At 41.2% G+C, this 15,190-nt stretch overlaps 1 protein-coding gene across 3 annotated transcripts in view; it reads right to left on the minus strand.

The window, feature by feature from the left end:
- LOC110041858 (polycystin family receptor for egg jelly-like) overlaps positions 1-15,190 on the minus strand; it is a 33,698-nt gene that overhangs the window by 6,880 nt on the left and 11,628 nt on the right. For all 3 annotated transcript variants that reach the window (XM_020747183.2, XM_020747184.2, XM_089297837.1), the window contains 10 exons: positions 14,983-15,156; positions 9,491-9,757; positions 8,516-8,770; positions 7,168-7,335; positions 4,438-6,850; positions 3,127-3,739; positions 2,657-2,848; positions 1,912-2,037; positions 1,393-1,584; positions 282-515 (listed from right to left, as the gene is read on the minus strand). In XM_020747183.2, coding sequence (XP_020602842.2) covers positions 282-515; positions 1,393-1,584; positions 1,912-2,037; positions 2,657-2,848; positions 3,127-3,739; positions 4,438-6,850; positions 7,168-7,335; positions 8,516-8,770; positions 9,491-9,757; positions 14,983-15,156 — 4,634 coding nt within the window. The remainder of the gene's footprint in view (positions 1-281; positions 516-1,392; positions 1,585-1,911; positions 2,038-2,656; positions 2,849-3,126; positions 3,740-4,437; positions 6,851-7,167; positions 7,336-8,515; positions 8,771-9,490; positions 9,758-14,982; positions 15,157-15,190) is intronic.

A 15,190-nucleotide genomic window follows, 5' to 3' on the forward strand; every position in this document is an offset into this window, starting at 1 on the left:
AAAGACTCACAACAATTCGCAAAAGGTACAAAAAACTGTTTCTCACCATTTAGGTCTTCGGTAACACATGATACGATCCGATGGAAAACGATTTTGTTTATATCTAAGCACCACGCGATGCGAAAACACAAAATGACGGAAAGCACGACTAGTGAGCGGTTACCTAGCACTTGAAGAATGTCCGTGGATACACAATCTGGCTGAACTGCAGCCACAACAGCATTCAAATACAGGGAATGAAAATAATAATGAAATTACCCCAAAACTTAATACTCGTATACCTGAACATCCACTGCCCTATTTCCGAGTACATCCGCGATATCTGGAAACTTTACACTTGCATTTCCTGCCCTGAGGGGTTTGTCGGCAATAGCGGTGCCCCTAGCCCTTCTGCAGGTCAGTATAGCGGACTTGGTTTGAATTTCGATGTCATTTTGCCCGGGCAACTGCTTGTTGAATATAGCCTCGGCGACTCTGTCAAAATTGTCCATGTTTCGGTAAGCTATTTCCTTACTCTAATGGCGAAAAAGTGAACGGAAAACGCTGTTAGAACATTTTGCTTGCACCAACCCTATAATAATAATAATAATAATAATAATAATAATAATTGTCGAGGCTAATCGCCGTCGCAAAGTACAGCAACGACGCAGCTCAACAAGGTCGAACCGAAAGCATACATTGGCGCCTCTGGCAGCCGCTATACGGTCCATGTGCGACCTTGGAGCACAGCTTACAGCCAGCTGGAATCAGCTGTATGTTGGTTTTTGCTGAGGGGGGAAAACCGGAGAACCCGGAGAAAAACCCTCGAAGCAGAGAAGAGAACCAACACAAACTCAACCCACTTATGGCGTCGGGTCCGGGAATCGAACCCGGGCCACATTGGTGGGAGGCGAGTGCTCTCACCACTGCGCCATCCCTGCTCCCCTATGGTTGTAGAGAATAAGAATGAGAGATTTTCTGCATGAATAATGATCAGAACGTCAGTGCTGTTATTTTTTTTTAGCATAGAGTAAAGCTGTTGTGGTGTAAATGACATTGCGAATTACGCTAGAAACTAGACACTTAAACACTGCGAGTGTTGCGTGACGTATTGTGTTACATTATAATTCGTTGTCTTGTATATGTAGTGTGACTTCACTTTATTATATGAGCCTGAAATCCCCGTGGTTGCAGTTGGCCGCCATGTTTTCTGTAGTAAGAGATTTGGTGATTAAAGCCTAATATTCTACAGGCAAACGTCTTCTCTTTATCCACAACAGCAGTTATGTGCTTTTAAAGATTTAAGCTGTTTTCAAATCTTGGACAGTGAAGTCAAGTATTGCTCTTCAGCGCACGTTGAATCATGGTAAATGACCACACCAAATATTTATTCTCACATAAAAAGAAACACACCTTTTCTTGATCGGCATCATTCGTGGCATCCTTTCGACGGAAATCGGCGTTATATGACGCTGACATTAAGATGTTGAACACAGCACTAACAAGATTCACTGCTCCTTCGGTGACAACAGACACACCAATGTCGTCTTGCGATTTGTTCACCAGAAGAGTGATCATGCTTGAAATTTTGTCAGTGGCTATTTGCTGTCACGAAAAGCAATAGAGTAAGATTAGAAGCTAGCAAAACAACTTTCGGCATTCTCTGTTTCAGAAGCCGGGCCGGCTTTGACGCTCTTTAATCTTTTATCCTGATCATCACCCTTCGTACATGAGACTGCAACGGCCGTCAGTTAGTTCTAAGTTTTGCCTGTCGTATGCACGTCTTATTAACCATTCACATCCCTGTAACTAAATAAGTCAGAACAACCCATCGTGACGCTAAACACGTGCTACAAAGATCGTAATGAAGAATCGCATCAGTTAGCAGATTACTTAAACCCGAAATGCCCAATGACTGTTATAGATTTGTACCTGAGCTGTTGAGTTAACTTGCTCCTTGACCTCTGCAGCTGCCGCTATCATGGTTGAAACTTGATTGACTTCTGTCAGGGTTGAGATCGGAATTCTGGAGATCTTTTCCATGACGGTATAGCGGACCTGTAGGAAAAAAAGGTTGGGCAGTAAAATTTGATATCACCCATGATATTGAGATCTTTACTTTGTTATGGTTTGATCTAGTCTCCTCCGCAGCCGTTTTTTGGGATGTCACGTTTCGGGGGGAGCGTTGCGTGACATCCCAAAAAACGGCTGCGGAGGAGACTAGGTTTGATCCGGCGCTGAACTAGTTTCGACTTGTTGTCGAGGAAAAAAATGCAGAGTGCTTCTTTGCCCTTCTTTGTTTGTTTGTTTATTATTTTGATTTTTTGTTTTTTTTTATTGCTTGTTTTTAGAAACTCGACGCTCTATCCAAAATTCTTGGAATGGCAATTGTGTGCACGTTTCTCTGCATATTCGCTCCCATATTCGAAATTAACCAATGAAATGCCACGTCAAGCACTGATCTGATATGGCTACGATATCATGGTCACTTGGCCGAATTTGGGTACGGTAAATAACTAATCGTGTCGTTTTTAGTACAGTTCGGAGGCGTATCAGGCTCGTTTGGTCTCGCCAGGGGTATTTTGGCTCGAATACGAACCATGGTTCGATCAAACTCGCCCGATATGCCGCCGAAGCGTATCAAAAAGCTACGATTAGGTATAAATACAGACCTCACCTCCTTCTGCAATTCGTAAACGCTTGAATCATTCCCTAAGTGTGTTGCCTCATAGTTAAGGTTGGAGAGTACACCGCTGACCAATTCAGAAACTGAATCGATGTCTCCGATGTTTATGTAAAAATCAAGTTTGCTGTTGTAGTTCAAAACCAAGTCATCGAGTTCTGACTGGACAAAATTGCGCGGAAGTACCTGCAAGGAGAGATAAATATGTTATTTAACTAGCGTGAGGTCCATATGGAAAATGTTACTTCAAGGTTATAAAGCTACAAGGGTTGAAAGTTGGCAAGGGCCTCAAAGGCGCTTCCGAACTGAATGGGGTTAAAACTGTCATCAGTCTTTTCGATAAGTTTTGGCTAGAAAACACTTCTTACTTCCGTACTGGATTGATTTAAGTGTAGCTACAATGGTTAAGCAACCATTTAAATGGAAACACTTGCACCGATACTTCTTGCATAATGTGTTTTTACCTTAATTGATCTCTGATCCGCTATGCGCTCTCCAAGAGAATCGATAATGCTGAAAAAGACCGTAAGCTCGAAGTTCTTGTCAATTGGTTCTCCTGGAGCCAGTTTGACTGAGAACTGTTCTTCCTCTGCTCTAAAAAGCAATGGCTTTAGTTGCGTGTATGGATCATAGTAAGAGAACACGTAAAGAAGAGGCAAATGCTTGCTCTTCCACCCAGAACATCCAAACGTGAACATGGTTTCATAAGCTTTACCTTCGGAAGGACCCACGGAACAGTTCCCTCCGTGTGGAGGACGACTAGTAGTAAAGCTGTATTCGGTGAGACCTTCATTAGGGAATGATCTGTACCGGAGTCGTATTACGTAGGACATCTCTGGCTTTAGTACATTAGCTTTCAGCACAAGATTCTTTGAGCTTGTGTTTGATAGTGCAATGCTCTCCAGATCATCTACTTCGATCCAGTTTAACAGACCCGTCTCGTTAACGTTCCTGTAGAAAAGTTCCCAAGAAAATGACGACGTTGAGTTTGTTTTTGAACACTCATTAGAGACACATCGACTTGTGACGGACAGGATATCAGTAGTGAGAACCATGTGTTTGCAGTTCACTTTGCACCTGAAATACAAAACGTTTGTCTCATCATAATTGAAACAAGAGAGATAAGATAAGATAACTTTATTTATACACGGTTTTTCCATCAGTCAATTAAAAACTGCTTTTCATGGAGGCAGTGTCTAAACATTTGCATAAAATTAAGATATTACTTAAAACTGTGGCGACTTAATTTTGATTTGAAATCGATCAGTGAAGATGCTTGTCTTAGGTCTATAGGTACGTAAGTTGTTTCACAACTGAACTCCGCTGTACGAAAAACATCTCTTAAGATAATCAGTTCGAGGAATCACTAGGCTAGGGGCTAGAAGTCACACACTGTGTCACTGGTGGCTTTGAAAAATGAAAACTGCTGTTTCCAATTAGTTCTCTTTAGGATACAATGGCTAATTCTCTCTATGAGACACGTTTGCAGGGAATCAGGGTACTTGTGTCCATCAAAACAATGCAGCAGTGCAGTCCAAGATGATTAATACAACTACCATGATTCTCTGCAGGCATGTCTCAAAGAGAAAATCAGGCATTAGTTTTCGGCATCCAAACATGGTCATTGCTCGAGTTATTTTTGTCTTCCTCTGGCTGGCTGGGAGACACAGAAGTGCGATGAATAGATAAACCGGGTATAAGCAGTTACTTTGATTAGCCAATCAGATAAAACGTTGTATCGAATCTGTATTACATTACAATATGTTAATGCAAACCTTATATGGAACTGAGATATTTCCGCGTCTTTCATTTGGATAACTGTTGATTTTGTGGCCTCTCTGTTACCGGACACCAACACTAATTTAATTACATAAATTCCATTCTTGATTATCTTTTGTCGAGGAAGAGATATATGTGAGGAATTCATTGGTAATGTTCCGTTTTGATTGAAACAGCCATCTGGCAATGGATTCTCAACGAGGACATCCAATAAAGTGGAAAGAGGTGTTTTTGAGGCACTGAAGTCTGTAAACCTGTCAGTTATATTATAGCAGTACCATTTAAATTCCAAGCCACTTCTATCTAAGGTATCAGGGTCCCGTGAACCAGTTGCGTTGATAACCACTGGTCGTGAATACATCCTTTCGTTGGCGGAGCCTTCCTGCATGTCGATGATCAGATCGGAGGTTGTGACTCTAACGTATCCTTCAGCAATACCCTTGATACTAAAGGCGTTGACTAATGTGAGCGTAAGTTTGATAAGATATAATCCATACTCTAGTTCCTTGGACAGTAAAATGAGGTGCGACGTTGCTGTCACCTTGGTATTCTGCAGCACAAATCCCTCCCCCGTTTCGTTTTTAGATATTTCCCATTGAAGAGTCGCTCCTGTCGCCCCTTCGCAATCGATGTGGTACCGAGAACGAATAGTGACTTCTTTAGAGCGTGTAATTCCAGTTGGTGTAAGTGGATTGCTTGCAATGTTCGACAGAGTCACATCAGGCGTACGACAAGGTAGCTCTGTTACTACCACAGTGGTGTTTACTGACACACATTCGAATCCATTCTGACCACTCCAAGTTATATTGTAGACCCCAGCGGTACTATAACTGTAGTTATATAGCACGGACGGATAGGTAAATGATGAATTTTCGATGTAATTTTCACCATCATTTGGCGTGCAGCTCAGCGGTCCAAAAGAGACCTTTTGGCTATTTCCAAGATCTAAAGTAAAACAGGAAGGATATCCTGTTTCACCTGCTGTGAGGTTCAGCGTCAGGACATTCTTGACCATAACTGGGCCGTTGTGGTTTATGCTCATCTCAAGTGTCCTTGGTACAACCTTCGTTGTATACTTAGCGCTGCTTGAACTGATGGTGTTGTTGCATGTAAACGTGACCGTGTAAGATCCATACCACGTATACTTATAAGTCCAGGACGATGTCAAGTTAGAATACATAAAAAATACTTTGCTCTGTCCTCTACCATCAAGATTTAACCAGCACTGGAAGGCTGTACCTTGCTGAACAGCTAAAGAGCACACAGTCATGTCAGACAGGCCAACAGTTTTGTTGCAGGCGACCTCAACTCCGACTAAAGGCACAAGCCTCAAAACGGCCACTCTATGGAGAACACTTTCGCTGCTGACGTTATTGTATGCGCTGATATTGACGTCAAAGGACCCATTACTTGAAAATGAATAATTAAAGATTCTGTTTGTCGTCGTTATTGTGTGCCCATCGCCCATGTTAAACACAAACTTGGGGAGAGTTCCGTTTGTAAGGCTCAGGAAAAATAATATTCGATCCTCTTGGAAACACGACGGGTATACACTAAGACACTGGATCGTCACGTTGAATCCATGTATGGCAACTTCACTTATGATCAAAGCTGACGCGTTAGCTTGACTGACAGCGTTAGAGGCGTAAAACAGGCCATTGCAAACTCCAACAGTGTCAAAAACACAAGTCACCAAACTGTCCAAGTTGCTTGGTCCGCTCAACCAGGTGGTCAAGAATGGGAGTTTGCACTCATCATACGTCGCCTTTACTGATACGTTCGTTCCCTGGGCTATAAAGAATAAAAACCGTGCTCTTTCTCCGACTGACACAAAGTAAACATCTCGATCAACCCTAAACCCTTCCACAAGATCTTGCACAATTACCTGGCGGGTTGATGTTAGCATGCTCACCTTGTTTGCAACGATCACTTTAGCAGGGAACAGGCCAGCTTGAGGGTAGGAATAGTTTGCCTCGAAGCTAATCGAACTGATAGCCGACCCATCTCCGAAAAGAAAGGAAATGTTAGGTGCACTAAGGGATATGACATCCAATGAAATGTTGAAACGAGATGATGTATTTGTTACTACAGCACTAGGCGCCGTGAAGTTTAGCCCAGAGAGTTTTACTTGGACATGTGCCATTTTCCAAATTGTCTGGTTACTGAAGAAATTAAAAGCGTAGACTTTGACTGCATAGTCACCTTCTGATGTGTAATTATGCTCGTTTGTAAGGAAAAACGGGGTTGTAGCGTTTGCCAAAATATTCTGAGATACGGTTTCGTTCCCAATGTCATCTCCCCAGTTGATGACCACGGTCGAGTTTGTCCCGAGACTCAATTTCCACGAAACAGACAAGTTTTGACCCAGAACCACGGAAAAATTGTTGCTGACAAAAGATAACCCAATGACTGTGAAAACAAGAAATACAATATGTAGTTACGGATAAGAGACAACTCGGAATATGGGTCTGAATGGGGTGGCCCCTTACAATTTTGGCTTTTTACGGCTAACAGTTAAAATTTTCCAATTTTCGTACCTAACGACTAAATTTGTGGCTCGTTAATTAATACGTAGAGTGAGACCTAACGAGGCAACAACATGCATGATACTAGAGTCCGGAAGCCAAGATGCAACCGTGGAGCGGTCTTTGGAACTTGCTGGATCTTGCCAGTGCAGTGAGCAGCAAAGAACCGAGCGGAAATGCACAACTGTTTACTAAGCTTACCTGGGCATGGGTAGTTGCAAGGAGCAATTTGCTGAATCAAAGGACAGTGGGCTCCACTGGTTTTAGTGACAGGACTGAGACATGTCTTGATTCTTGTCTTGACAGGTGTGTGTCCACATTCGGTGCAGTTACTCCAAGAAGACCACTCTGTGTCTAGTCCTCCATATGCTTTGGGAGTTGTTTTATGAAAGGAATAAATAGTAATGCAGTTATACAGACCATTATTCTAAAGTTCAGATCCACTTGACAATTCAAGGCAGGGACGAGATCGCATGTTAGCCGTATGAGCCGCGCGTGGCAGCCAATATCAGTCCATCCATACAGTCATATATTTTATAAACAAACTGCACTGGCTGCACTCGTAGAGTATTCTACTTTCAAATCAAACCGATTTGATCGCTATATCATAACCTTATCAGATGTTCAGGAAAATCATTACTGTCTTAGTTTTAGTTTTAGTTTACAAAAGCTTCTTCAACATTGTATGTATTTATGGTCATGAAAATAAAGCTAGCTGTTTTTGTTGTTGTTGTTGTTGTTGTTGTTGTTGTTGTTGTTGGGGCGATGTTTGGACAGTATTAATTGCACAGGGGAACAGAGGAGTCGTATTTTCAGCTAGATTCACTCTCCTAATGTGACGCAAATCGACCTTGTTGATTCAGATCAGTATAGGTAATTAATCTAAGTGCCATCGGTGTTAACAGGTGTTAAGTGTCCGTTGAAACTCATATCACTACTGACGACTTACAGTAGAGAAAGGTGAGTTGTGAGAGAGTATATAATTTGGAGTGTAATATCCGAGAAATATAAAAACTTGGGAGATCTTAAAAATTCGCATTTTACAATTTGATGATCGCTGTGTTCGGTCAGAAGAAGAAGACCAAGGAGCGATGTTCGCGCAGTATGGTCCCGAGGAACTTAGTTGATAATTGTACACGGCTGCAAAGCAGATTATATAAACGCTTGAAAATGCACCCTTTTCCTTGCTTAATGAAAAAGCGTATATATGCTCAAATCACGTTATATGTGAGATAGAATGGCTGAAAAACCGCTTTAGACGATGTATGTTGCAATATCAACATTGGGAGTTGTGTGTGATTGTGTGGCAATCTTTGTCATACTGGTAGCCCTACTGAACGTTTGTAAATTCATTCGTAATTGCAATCGTAAATTCGACAAGTTCCTCTTCAATTTCTCCCAGTTACAAACAGTTGCAACTGTGTGCCTGGTATCTTTCATTAAATTTCTCCTTTAATCTAAGTTTTCTGTGAAAATCAAAGCCCCGGATCAAAGCCCAGCGAAGGGTTGATATTGATTACCCAATACTAAATATCTAGTTATATCTTACCTGTCTGGCAGCTGTAATACATTGTAAATTCAAATTGCGACCCACAAGAACCTCCTAATATGGATTTGCTGTGATCGATATAACAGGAGTTCCTGCCGTCGCATAAACTCTGAATTATCTTCATTGCGTTGGAATTACCAGCACATTCTCCGTCTCTCTGCCAGGAAACAGCATGGGTGACAATCACCATGTCGTCATAGCAATGCAGATCACGTGGTATCAATGTCCAGTACTCGAACTGGCTCATATGATAAACTTGGGAAAGAAGGTAGAAATCATAACATTATTTATAAATATTTGGTGAGATAATCAATACTTCTGTTGACTCTCGATAACTCGCACCCGTCTAGGGAAAACAAAAAAAGCGAACTCGAGTTGGTGTGTAGAGAGTTGTAACTCAGTGTCGGGATCGATCGGAGATGAGACTGAAATGATCGAGAATAAGGGACATTTACAGACACTTTGCATTTCAATCAGGCTTACGATGGACCTACGGTGGAGGCTTACAGCTTACGGTGGAGGCGCGGTGGCCTCATGGTTAGTGCGCTCGTCCTCGGATCGAGCGGTCCGGGTTCGAGCCCTGGCCGGAGACACTGTGTTGTGTTCTTGAGCAAGACACTTAACTCTCACAGTGCCTCTCTCCCCCCAGGAGTATAAATGGTTACCGGAGAATTGTTGGGGAAACCTAACAAATTGCGGGGAGTGACCAGGCCTAGCACCCTGTCTAGGGGGGAGTAAAAATACTCCTAGCCGCCTCAGTGCTACAGAAACCGGGATAAGCCCCAGCAGCTATGAGCCAGTCGGCACTAAGGTTTCACACTACTTACGATGGACTAGCATGCCATCGAGGGGGGATTAGAAATACTCCTAGTCGCTTCATGCTGTAGAAACAGGAGTAAGCGCCGGCCTGTTGGACCACTTGGCTCGTATAAAGACTTTACCTTTACCTACAACTACCAACCTATCTGCACTCACTTGACTGACATCTGTAAGTGACATTAAGAGGTTTCTTAATCTCAGGACATGAATCGTTGAAAATATCTGCAGAAGCTTCCAGATAACACTGTCGTCTTCCCTGGCATCGTTTCATGACAGCAATCTTGCTTCTGTTGTTTGACGAGCAGCTGCCATTTCCGTAAAACACTGACCGGATCTCAATCACCGTATGATATTTCTCATTTAGCCCGAACATAGGACAGACAATTGTGGTATTTTCGCCCTCATTAAGGCTGATATTGAGATCTGAAAATGAGCAACGAATGGAATAATTGTTTTATTAAATTCGGTGCGTTTGTATTCTTGGAAATATAGCTTAATTTTATTGGATTTTAATTTTACAAAACGACCGGAAGTCGATGTGACAAAAACAACAACAAGTGGGAAATCACATGACACGCTCGCCGTTTGTAAAATTAGTTGAATGAAAAATTTGAGAGCGAAGCAAGCGAATTTGCTGAATGAAATTGCAATCAAGTAGAATTCAAGAAACGTCTATCAAATGAAGGAGATATAACCTTGGTCAGAAAGTTTGAAAAGCGTTCAAGTTCCAAAATTATTCTCGACAAGATCTCTCTCAGGATTCCCTTGCTTTGAAAGCCTTGGCATTTCGAGCTGTATGTGTGGAGCTCATTGTTGGTCAGTTTTAGAGTCAAGGACAGAAACTATTTTAGCGTCAGATTCATCTTCAGAATCTCCGAGGCCACTCGGTGGTTTTTCGTGGCTGGTAAAGAACCTGGCTTACTTCGGTTCAGCTCAAAACACTCAACTCCTTGAGGTGTTTTTCGCAAGGACAGAATTGTTGGCGCTAGCTGTCGTTGATTTTCTCGTCGTCGTCGGCCAAAAAAGAGACTGAGATGAAACTAGGTCGTCCTCTGTAGCTGTGCGGGATTCTTGCTCTCGGCTGATCCGAGCTTGCTTACTCGAACAGTTTCCTCATCTGCTCATTGGAAACTGGTTTCTTATGGACTACGCCGGCAATTATGCCTGTTTACCTGCGGCCGTTTACAAATGCATATGCTCTAATAACTTATTTGCCTGGTCAGAGATAATGGAAAACGGTTTGTTGTGCGGCGGCGTGCGAAGGAAATGATCAACTGGCGGCTTTAATGGATTTAATCAATGAACTTTTGAAATTTACGTGTCATCTTTCTTCCTCGCAGACGAGTAAAAACACTTCAACTGAACATTCAGTTCTTCTTTTGACATTTCTTATATCGGTTTCGAAAATTTGGTGCTACCAGGACTAGCAAGCCATTCTGTTCAGGTAAAATTTGTTTTTGTTACATAATCTTCACGAATGCGTAAAATCTCGCCGGTCATATTTTAATTTTGCAACTTTAAGGGAAACTTAACGTATACGCGCCGTTAAATACTCTTATCTCGAGCTTTGTGGCTTTTTTGTTGTTACTGGGACAGCATTGTCCATAATTCCCTGTATTTCCTGTGTAGATAGCTCACCAAATGTGCTTTTTTTCATCCATTTTTTTTGTCGTCGAAACTTCGCTTCACGCGGAAAAGCTCATGCCGAGCGACATTTGCCGCTTTCATTTCCATATAAGGTCAAACGCAGGTATAATGGCTGGTAACCGAGATCCAGTGAACCAATCAGAAAGCTGGAATTGCATTATCCGAGGCTGAGAATTTAATAATAAATAATAACAGGAGCCATAATCGGGGACGGAGACCGTAAGTCTTGGGATCCGCGCGCACCTATGATATGGGACAATTTTTCCATTTTTAGAACAAATTGCGCCATCCTGACGTCATATATCCGCACGGATTCACGCACATGTCCGGGGCTCTCGCGTGGATGTTGTCACGTTGCGTGATCAAATGGTGAGAGTTGAGAGATTCTCTTGCGCATTTTTCACAGCGATGGCAGGGAATAAGGCAGGGAATACGAACCAAGGCACTTATATGTAGTTTTATGCTCTGAACTAACGGAAAAGGTGGGTTTTTCATGGTAGAAAACAAGACTTTAATCTCGCGCTGGAAATGAATAATAAGATCTGCTCACGCTAGTTGTAAGCTTACGCGTATGTTTTTGCGTTTGTTCTGACTTAAGAATATAGCAAGAAAACTCTCTACTCTGGTATCGAGTTAATTTGTGAATTTCTCAGACAATGGTTAATCATTACCAAAACCTGTTTTGATGGTTTCTTATTGTTTCTGCTTGTTTGGTGAGTTTGCAAAAGTTCAGTGAAAGGAAAGTCTGATGCGTACAATTAGCTCATTTGCATAGTGCAGCTCGTGCACTTTCAAGTCCGAGTCGATGTTTTCAATTGTCAACAAATCTTGACAAAGATTTCTTTCGTTATCTTTTGTGCTGAGATGCTGCAACAAATTTCACGAACGCAAAAAGGGCTACTAACATCATGTGTGTTTCTTCAACATAAGCATAGTGAAGTTTTACACTGCAAAAATGAAAATAGACAAGGAGTTTTGATAACTCGATCAACAAAATCGAAATCATTATTCCAAGTTGATTAAAGAAAGCGTCATCGTAACTTTGGTGATTATTTCTGCTTTATTCACATATTTTCAGCTAAGCTTAATATGTTCTCAAACATTTATCAATCTTAAACACATTGAAAAACTATAGAGCTATTGTTTGAGTTCGATGTACGCTCTCACACGACAGAGCGATGGAACTTCGGTGCAATTTGTCATGTTTACTGGCTGCACAAAACACGCATCGGCGGGCGCTCTCATTCATCGACAACAGAGAATTTACTGGATTTTTGCACGAATAAAACTGAGAAGTATCTACGGACGTAAAGTTATTACGCCTTGATGAAACATCAAGCGCTGCTTACAATTCAAGCTAAACTCAAACTAGGAATTATTTTGTTTTACTTTTCGGTCGCGATAGACTGACAAATTCCTTGCAAGCGTGTGGCAAGAGGAGCTAGCAAACTATGAAGTCCTGAAGCTCTGCTATATCTAAATATATCCAGCTAGTTTTTTGCTGTGTAATGGAAAAGCTGTTAATCTTCAACATATGTGAAATTTAAAGTGGAGTAATGTACACCTCATGTAAAAGAAGCATCCGTCGGAACACAATTTGGTCAGCGATATATATAAGCTTACAGCGGAACATAACTAAATTCGACACTGTCTTACTTCACTCAAACTGGAGCAGCTTACGACGAAAATACGTAAGCAAAATTCCAACAGACGTAAACGCGTTGAGTTGTGGGCCAAAAACATGAAAAATTTCGGGAATTTCGGACGCCATTTCCCCCGCGCGACATCCGCAAAAATCCTCGCAGCATGTACGCGCGTGTGCCGCAGGTGATGGCGCAATTTGTTCTAAAAATAGAATTATTGTCCCATATCATGGGGACAACCCCAATACTTGAAATGGCGCGCGCTTACGGTCTCCGTCCCCGATTATGGCTCCTGATAATAATAAATAATACCTTTGTTTACTCCCGGCAGTGTTTATAGCACAAAGGCTAGTAGTGTTTTTTTTTTTTACAAAACGGAATGTAGTAGATACAATGAAACAATCCATGTAAAATATCAAAAATGAGAGACAGTGTATCATCGGGATATCCGAACATTGAGAAGAGAGTTAAAAATACGACGCGCAGTGGAGTATTTTCTGACGGAATTCGAGGTGTTTGGATTGCCGATAAAACACTGTCTCCTCTCAATCGAAACAAACGGAGAAGCATAATCGTCAAAATCTTCGATAATTACGACCGGGTACCCAAACTTCCTTCACGGTTGTGATTTCCTTTGTTTTAACTTGATGAATTATTAATGAGTTTGAGAAGTAATATATCGAAATACACTAATAAAAGTGACTGAATAATGTTAATAGAAGTCAATCAAAACCAAAACGTTTGAATAACTGTTATTTATAAACTTTTGGTTCAGTCGACGTAGTACGACATTGTCCGCCATAATATCCTAAAAAAAGCGAACTGAAGTGGAGGAAGGTGGATGGAAGAGTAGTCTGAACTGCAAGTTTACGTCATTTTACTCTGTTGTATTTCGGAGGGGCCGGTAGCGAGCCTTGCAAAGCCGATTAAGAATCAGATCCAGATAATAAACTGATCAATATTTTGAGTTCTTTTGTTACAAAGAGCTTTCCACTGCTACTTTTTTAAGGATTTAAAATTAGTTAGTATCAATACCGGACATAAATTATAACCAGAAAACGGCTCATATTAGAAAATTGTAAAACTGTGGTCAAAATTTTCACGCTTATCCAAGATAAGCTTAATCGTGCTTTACAACACTGTCCAATATTGCAGTGTAACGGGGCGCCCAAACATTTTAAGGTGGTTCGATACAGTTTTTTCTGAAACCTACCTAGCATTTTTAATTGGCGTTTTACCAACCTTCCCTTAGTATGATATCGATGCGAAAATAAAACCAGTTTTTGGAAAAAGATTGAAGTTTGGTTGAATGTGTTTTCAAAGGTTATCGATATTTCCATGGAAACGATAAAACAAAAGAATGAAAATAGCAAACAAAAAGCATCGTTTGAAATGTTTTCTCTATTTATTCGAAATCAAACATACAGAAATATATACATTTCGCCGATAAAAGTAAAATTTAAAACTGTAAGGTAAAAAGCTATTAAAATTGAGTCTAAACGTTTTCGATCTGTTTGATCATCATCAGAGATCGAAAACGTTTAGACTTACCTTAGTTTTATATCAAACATACAGAATTTGTTTTTTCTTCAATATACCCCTTGCCATACATCGTAATTTCAGAAATTGCAATCAGCTTTTCCATAGCAGATTTGGTTCGTCCAAAATTCACGCTTTTCCGATTTTCATTTTTTGGTTTATCGTTTCCATGAAATATCTGTAACACTCTTACTAATTATGCTTACAAGAGGCCCCGCGGGACATCTGGTATTTTCGCGCGCGCGTGAGGTCAATATGCTAATAAGACTAGTAGTTTAAATTCTGTGGCAACGGTCAAACTAACATCCTTCGAGTTATATTAGAGCTAGTCGTTGTCGCTGTTCTTGTAATTTCCTTTTCGCGATCATCGTCTACCAGAGGTCAATCATTCATTTCGGGAAAAAGCTGTAAGTTTGTGTTTTTCGGGGTTTGTCCGTTCAGCCGTCTAAAGTTGCAAATAATTGTTTATTTTTGTTCTATTTTCAGTCAAACTCGTTGTCGTGAATAAACTTAAACGTTTGTTCTTTTTTAAAACGATGTTTGGAGACCAGTCAAGATTGGCTTCGCGATATGGCGGTAACAATATCGATTACCTTAAAAAACAAATTCAACCAAACTTCAATCTTTTCCAAAAACTGGTGTAATTTTCACATCGATCAGGCTAAGGAAAGGTTGGTAAAACGCCAATTGAAAATGCTAGGTATGGTCCAGAGAAGACTGTATCGAACCACCTTAAGCGTGGGCAGCCAGCGAATTTTAAAAACTGTTCGCAATGGCTCTTAAAATGCGGCCAACTTTTTATTCAATAACAGTCCAAACCTCCACAGCGATGATAACAATGTTCCCTTTCATTTTTATCCCTCCAGGAACAGGCTCCCATGGGAGTATAAGGTACCCCAGGGTCAATACAGTCACGGGATCTTGTTCGACGGGTGGTGAGACCGCATGTCTCACAGGACTGCCAGGATCCCCAAGCAGTGTAAACGGCGTCCTCTACGAAAGAAAACATTGGGGCATCTCGATTTTA

Source organism: Orbicella faveolata, unplaced genomic scaffold (assembly GCF_042242905.1).
Source record: "Orbicella faveolata isolate gen_17 unplaced genomic scaffold, um_ofav_v1 contig_3, whole genome shotgun sequence".
In the NCBI taxonomy this organism is placed as follows: domain Eukaryota; kingdom Metazoa; phylum Cnidaria; class Anthozoa; order Scleractinia; family Merulinidae; genus Orbicella; species Orbicella faveolata.